General features: G+C 38.6%; 1 protein-coding gene across 1 annotated transcript in view; it reads left to right on the top strand.

Moving 5' to 3' along the window:
* The window catches only part of crfa4 (cytokine receptor family, class I receptor 4), a gene marked incomplete at its 5' end in the record, with an annotated part of 54,840 nt that extends 48,028 nt beyond the window's left edge, over positions 1–6,812 (top strand). Inside the window, 3 exon segments of the mRNA XM_014021771.1 lie at positions 526–613; positions 2,245–2,314; positions 3,710–6,812. Of these exon segments, the coding sequence (XP_013877225.1) occupies positions 526–613; positions 2,245–2,314; positions 3,710–4,366 (815 nt within the window).
* Between the last annotated feature and the right edge of the window lie 890 nt (positions 6,813–7,702).

The following is a 7,702-nucleotide window of genomic DNA, read 5'->3' as shown; positions in this document are numbered from 1 at the left end:
AGATAACTTTTAATTAAGAGATAACTTTTAATTAAGAAAAATATAAATCAAATATATAAAGAACCTTATTATTTTGTTTATTATCTTGATTAAAGAAAATAAAATTAAATAAAATTTCTCTTTACTGTTTAAGAAAATGTAATGACTATAAAACGAACAGAGTTCTATTCCTTGATGGAGGCCTTCGGAGGTCAATGTCAAAGACAGGTGGAACGTTTATTCCACACCTGTGTGACCACGAAATAGCTAAGAGTTATTCACAACTCTGAGCACAACATTTATATTTTGTCATGAGCTCATGCACTGAACAAAAAGGTTCAAACTTTGTTTTAAACGTGAAGTTATTTTAGTCAAAAACTCTGGAATGAAAGATGGCATGCGATGTGCATTCCTTCAAAGAATGCTAGGTCTTATATTGTAAAAAAAAAAAAACAATAAATAAAGCAATAAATCAATAAATAAATCCAAAGAAAATTAAAGAATGGAGAATGGCTCTGCCTTGTCTAACTGTGTTTACCTGTGCAGGTAAAGTTCTGGTTCTGGTGCTGGTGGTGGCAGTCGGTGTCGTAGCTCTGCTGGTCATCGTCTTCGGCATTTTCCCGCAGAGTAGGAGGTGAGGAACACTCGGCTTATATTCTTCACGAGCTTGTTGGGTTTTTTGAATCCAGTTCAGTTAATCTTGTTTGAAACTGGATTTAGAGTCAGTTAAATTCGGACTCAACCAGCCAGTCATTTCTGCTTTTAGAACACTTGCTGATATTAAAGAATAATTACAAACATTTCAGATTGTTAAAAACCTGTTGCTTTTGTATTTTTCATTTAATTTTTTGACTCAAGTCACCTTTTTATACATTAATATTCATGGTTTGAAGGTTCAAATACTAAATAAATTTTGGAAACGTGGACAAACATTTAATTTAGTAACACAAAATGAAATGAAATAATTAAAGATGAATTGAAATTCAATTCCTGGGTTATGTTTGTGTGTAAAAGTCTTCAGCTAACATGTCCTTTACAGTGTTGGCAGACTGAGCTCCATCAGGGTCAGAGCAGGATTTTCCTCTCAGACCTACTTTAGTGTTTTCGCTCTGATCTGCTGCAGATACACGGCTCTGCGTTGGGCTGTTCGCAGTAATGTGTTACTTAGTGTGTTCCTGACATCTGTCATGTCTGATCGAAGCCTTTAAATCCCGTGTGGGTAAACGAAGGCTGACGTTGAAGCGAACATCCAGAGTCTGGCCTGCAGACACAAATACCACTTCAGTTAAACACTGGGAGGAAAATCAAACGAATCGAGTGTGACGCTAATACACAATGAAATATGTTGTTGTTTTCAGCTGCTCTCTTTCTCTGCTCATGTGCTGCCATTACAGTGGAACAAGACACTTATCCCTGAGACAAGACAAGATTTTAGCAAAAAAAAAAAAAATAGGAAAAAAGCCTTTGCTACAAACTCAACTGACTGACCTCCTCTTATTGAACTCTTTTCTTCTCAACTCAGAGGGGTTAAACTTAATTTTCTCAGCTTTAAAGTCAATAAATCATTTTATGAACTCATCATTAAATGTGTTCTGTTTGAAATAAATATTTGACAAAGACTCTTCTTCTTACAGACCCTCTGCGAGGACATTGTGATATATTTTTTGTTTCTCATTACCTCACAATACTTTGTGGGATAGTTGTCGAACTAGACAACAGCCACACAGGAACGGACACTACACTTGTGTTGGAGGTTCATAGAGTTTTGTTATGAAATCAGCCTTAAATATAAAGAAATTCAGTCTGTGTTTGCCAAAGTCACACATGTCACATCAATGAGCAACCTTTAAAAAGAATACCTTTAGCAAGAGGGAACAGTCATTGCAAGGATTATTCTGGCTTGGCAAATTTGCTAAACTTTTGTGTGGGAACGCAGAAAATGTTGCGTGGGAACACAAAAAAATAAAATAATAAATCCCCAGATGGCCCCTTGGTGGTTCTGTATTTCCTCAGCCTGTAGCTGCAGAGGCTGTAAAAGATGCTTAAAATGGCTTGGGTGATGCGCCGCATGGTCCGAGTGCCAGCCTAGAACTGCTGCCACACAAATGATTTCAAGTGATGAGTAATGAGTTGATTAGACAAAGACCAGAAACTGGGTTTTTAGTCTGGTTCTCGACAGTTTTCATGTCGATGGGAAATCTCGTGTAGATCTCCTATATCCCTAGGTGCCAATTTTATTTCCTGGTTTTGTGCTTTCACTTTCAGAATAAAAGAATATTTCCTGCCACCTATTCCCAAACCACGAATCATCGGCATTGATCCGCTGCTCCTAAAGGTAACATGATTCTTTCAGGGTCAAGGTTTGGCTTTAATTCCATCCTCCTTTCATTGTATCTTTCCTTTAAGACTCCTGTTTAGTCCTTTTGTCTCCTACCTTTAGGATGCTAATTCTTTTTAAAAGTGTTTCTTTAAGTCGTTTCTGTGTTGCACCCTTAAAAAGAACTTAAAAGAAACTCAAATCATCTTTTGTGCAACTTTATTAAACTCAATCCACGGTTCGAGCATACAGCATGTGTAGTTTTTTTTTTTGTTTTTTTTCTTTAATAATCACAGGTCATGAACTTTCTTTTTCTCCCATCATGCATTGCAACATTCTTAAAGGGGTATTATCATGACAGAAATATATGAAGTAAAAAAATAGTTTGAGCACATACAGTATTTAGCCATAAACCAATTGAATTGTTCTAACTAAATACTAAATCAAATAAATGCTTATCCAATATGATCAATATACCTATTAAACAAAATCACGTTCTTAACATCTTTTCAGGGCTCTACATCTGCAACTCTTTCACCTATGTGTCTCACTCTTAAAGGGATCCCCAATTAGTTGTGGCATTAGACTTTATTTAATAAACATATACTTTAACTGTAAAATAAAGACTTTAAAAATACTGTAGGATGTTAAGTTTTTATAATTTTTAAACTAAAAATTTAAAAATATATTACACAGATGGGGCCATTTTCTTTACATGCAAAACATTCTGGGAAATTGATGACATCAACCAGGTCATCGGCATGAGGCTGCTAGCGAGCTATATCCACCCTGAAGGTTAATCTTGGACAATATCTGATGATCGACTCTTTTAAAGGAAACCAGAGAGCGTTGACAGAGAGGAGAAGGTAGAAATGACTCAGCCTGGAACTGAAAATATGGATGGAGGACAACAGTTTAGCTTGTTTGTCGCACTAGCACTGAGCTAATACATACAGTATAAGGCAATATGGCGTTGGCACTAGTGCGAAGGCTAACAGGCTAAGCTGAGGTTCTTTTTCCATGAAGCAGCTCTGTTGTCCTCCATCTATATTTTCAGTTACAGGCTGAGTCATTTCTACCTTCTCCTCTCTGTCAACGCTCTCTAGTTTCATTTAAAAGAGTCGATCATCAGATATTGTCCAAGATTAACCTTCAGGGTGGATATAGCTCGCTAGCAGCCTCACACCTAGTTGACCTAGTTGATGTCATCATTTACCCAGAATGCTTTGCGTGTAAATAAAATGGCTCCATCTGTGTTAAAATATATTTTGAAAATTTTATAAAACTAAACAGCTACAGTATTTTTACAGTCTTTATTTTACAGTTAAAATAAATGTTTGTCAAATAAAGTTCAATGTTCAACTAATCAGGGATCCCTTTAACTCTTTTCTTCCTTGTCTTTTCTTTTGTTAGAAGGGGAACCTGGAAGAAATCAACCATCACTTCAGTAACTTCCACAGCTACAGACCTCCAAGTTACTCTGTTGAAGTCTGGGACCAGGTCAGTGCCGACGGCATCTACCTAACCTCTCCGAAGGACTGCAGGACCCCTGCAGATGTCTCAGTTAGGGAGAGGGAGTCGCCCGGCGCTGTCCAGCATCAGTTCTCCATTCAGAACCCATTGTTGTACATTCAGAGTGTACCACCTTACTGCTCACCACCTCCTGAAGTCTTTGCTCCGCTGCTGGGTACTGCTTCTCTATGGCAGAGGTCTGATGTATTGTCTGTGCCAGGGACAGACTACAGCATGATGGAGCAGCCTGGGGTCACCACAAACAATACCCCCAGTCTTCACCCGACCAGCAACCCACCACAGGATTTCTACACCTGTGTCCACCTCATGAAGGAAAATGGTGAGGTGCACCTGGTGCCATGTTTCTCATCACCTTACTGCCGAGACCTCCCACCTTTCCAAACTTCAGGAGCAGCTGAGACAGAAGAAGAGGAGAACAAAAAGAAGAGGCTCGTTGAGTATCAGGCGAGCATGAGCACGATGGAAGAAGGCAGTGAGAGTGAGAGGAGCGAAGCTGCCACCCCCCTGCTACCTGTCTCTGTCCATGATACAGACTGAAACACGTCTAGAATATGGAGCCTGTCGCAAAAAAGAATCTGCTTTGATTCCGTTCCTGCTGTCTCCTCAATTTTACAACAAGCTCATCTGCACAACTTTTAAAAAAGAGATTTTGAACTTTTGAAGATTTGGAAAACAGTCAAGTTTATATAAACATAAATAACACTACTGTGGATGCGTCAGAGATTATATTACAAACAAGTAAAAAAAAAAATCAGAAGATGAAGTTAGCTTGTTCTTTGTTCTGTATCAGGTCACCACTGAGATTTATTTTGACTTTGAGGGTCCAGAATTGTCACACTTAAAGTGTTAAATGTAGAAATTGACATTTTCAGAAACAAAAAGCTTGACAAGCACTTCATCCTGACGGTGCTCAAAGTGGGCCGGTACCAGTACTTTTAAATGTTTCTCCTTATCGTACCGTTGACGTTTATAGCGCACTGCCACTTCCCATAAACATGCTTATCAACTGTAAGCAGAAAGTCATGACACAATCAGTACTGCTTCTGATTGGCCCAGATTTAGTAAATCAAATGACACATGACTCACGAGGAGCAATGATTGATTACAGGTTAAGAAGGAACCAATCGAAGGCACAGCTATTAGATGGTAAATGGTTTTTATGGTTTAAATGGTCCCTACGGACTCAAACGCTTTACTCTCGAATCATTCACTCATTCATACACACATTTACACACTGATGGTAGTGAGTCACACTGACAGAGGCGGCCATGTACCGGCGCCACTGGACCCTCTGACCACCAGCAGGCAAAGAGGGTGTGGTGTCTTACCAAAGGACTCGATGGATGAAACAGAGGACCAAACTGGCAACTCATCATTTACAAGAAGACTCCCCTAACCACTCCGTCACAGCTGGTACTTCCATTCCATTATCTTTTACCCGCTTCTTCCTTTCAGGGTCATGGGGGTCACTGTATGAGGGGCGGGGTACACCCTGGACAGGTTGCAAGTCCATGACAGCTGGTACTGAGGTCCATATATACAGTCTGTGAGAAGATGAGTTTTGTTTTGTTAGCAGTAAAACCAGATGAGGATGCTTAGCAGAATAGTGGAGCAACACATGCAGATATTTAGATTCTGTGTTCCTACTTTTTTTGGGAACAACCTCTCCACTTTGACTGGAAGTGAATGAAATCCTGAACTGTTGATGTGTTTGCTAAGAAAAATGCTTCAAGTATGACTATAGTGGCCCTCTGGAGCCTTTAAGTGCCTAAAGATTATAGTATATGATTATTTATTGTCACTACTGATCAGTTATCTCCAGTGCTATCTACAACCCAAATTTCAAAAAGATTGGTTCATTTGCAAACAAAAACAGAATGCAATAATTTGTAAAACCTCAACATATTTTATTTAAAATAAAGCATAGTAAACATGTCAAATGTTGAAACTAAAAAATTGCACCAATTTTGAGGAAAAAATAAAATGAATTTGAGTTTGATTGTTGTTGTAGAGGAATGTATTCCCATGTCTTGTCCAATGGAAGGTTCTAGTTGGCTCTTTTTTGCTGAAATTTTTACAGGATGGTAGCATAATATAGTTGAAGATACTTGTTGCACTGATGGTGCCGCTCCAGATGTGTATGTTGTCCATTCCAGGGGAACTAATGCACCTCTAGAGACAGGCTTTTGATCAGTGCACTAACAGGACTTATGGTTTGCACCTCTTCGATAGAGAGACGTGGAGTTTGTGTTTCTCAAAAAAAATTCTAATTTGTCTTCATCTGACAACAAAGTCGTTTTCTACTTTGGTCCAGTCCAATTTAAATGAGCTTTGGTCCAGAGAAGATGGCAGAGTTTCTAGATGGAGTTCACATCAAGTGTTACATGCAGTGATGTCCTGAACAGAATCAGTAACAGGATCAGCRGCTCCTGAGGGCCCAAAGAGCACATTTAATCAGCACTGACTTTCAGCGTTGTCATTTGAGCTCAGATATTTCTCTACATCCTTAAAATCGTTTGATGATATGAGTTTTAGTTGATGGGATTTTTAAAATCTTCACAATTTTTCATTGAGGAACATTATTCTGAAATTGTTCCATTTTTATTAGACAGTGGCTGTGTCTCAATTAATGGGTTGCAGCCGCTTACGTCACTGTCTCGCGCTGCAGGTTGACTCAATTCATAGGCGCCTATCATGTGACCGACATATACAGCTGACAGAAACCCCAAAAACGTAGGCCGCATCTGAGTATCGACGATATCCCACAGTTGATTGCACCGTCAGCAAATTAAACAGAAAAATAAAGGCGGCTGAGTTATTTTATTTTATTTTACAGTATAGTTTTTTATAAGGCAGAGTTTGGAAATTGCTCATGGACCGAAGAATGTAAGTGTAGAGTAAGTTAAGCAACTTAGCTGAAGAAACTTGTTGCAATGAGATGTTAGATAAAATGCAGTTACAAGTACTGAAATTATTCATTCATTTTATTTCCTTATAACATTTTCTATTCAAACAGAATTTTGTAAAGTTACACCTTGAAAAAAACAACTGAAACGATGTAATATGTATCACCATGGTATTGAGGCAGCGCGTGCTCTTGTAAATATTACAAAATGTAAATGTTTGTAAACATTACAGCCGTTTAGGGTTTGATACATGTGAGAGTAGAGCTGCCACAAACGATTATTTTTATAATCAATAAATAATCTATTATTTTTTTCGATTAGTCGACTAATCAGATCATACATTAATTGAATATAAAACACACAGCTTATTGTGCCAGAATGCAGCTGCTATTATATAACTATCATTAGATTTTAGCTATATGCTAACAAAAACATAAATGCTGTGGAAGGCAGGTTCTGCTCTGCAGATATTACACAGGTTTCTCTTTCATTTTCTTAAAATGATCCCACACTTTTGAGCTCCGTTGCTGGGTAGCCATGATACCAGAGCCTGTCTGTATAATGTCTTGTGACGTCCACGGCCTACCCCAGTTACCACTACTGTGCATGTGTGTCAAGGACAGAAAGGCAGACGTGGCAGTGGAAGTTGTCAAAGCAGTTTGGAGAGAAAAGCAAAGTAAAGAACAACAACAAAAAATGATTAATTGATTATTAAATTAGTCATCCATTATTTTAATTATCGATTAGTCGCCAATCGACTAATCGTGGCAGCCCTATGTGAGAGCAAGTTTGAGTTATGGCCTAAAGGGCCTCTCATAGTTTATGCAGCTTGTGTGAGCAACTTGCGGCCCACTTAGACTGTGGCCGATGTTGGCCGTGGTCTATGTCGGTTGCACCCTATGAATTGAGACACAGACATTTTTTCATAAACTGGTGAACCCCTTCCCATCTTTACTTTGGACAGATT

This window comes from Austrofundulus limnaeus, unplaced genomic scaffold (genome assembly GCF_001266775.1).
Source record: "Austrofundulus limnaeus strain Quisiro unplaced genomic scaffold, Austrofundulus_limnaeus-1.0 Scaffold305, whole genome shotgun sequence".
NCBI lineage: Eukaryota > Metazoa > Chordata > Actinopteri > Cyprinodontiformes > Rivulidae > Austrofundulus > Austrofundulus limnaeus.
The sequence above is the reverse complement of the archived record's forward strand: the minus strand, read 5'-3'. Positions and strand labels throughout refer to the sequence as shown.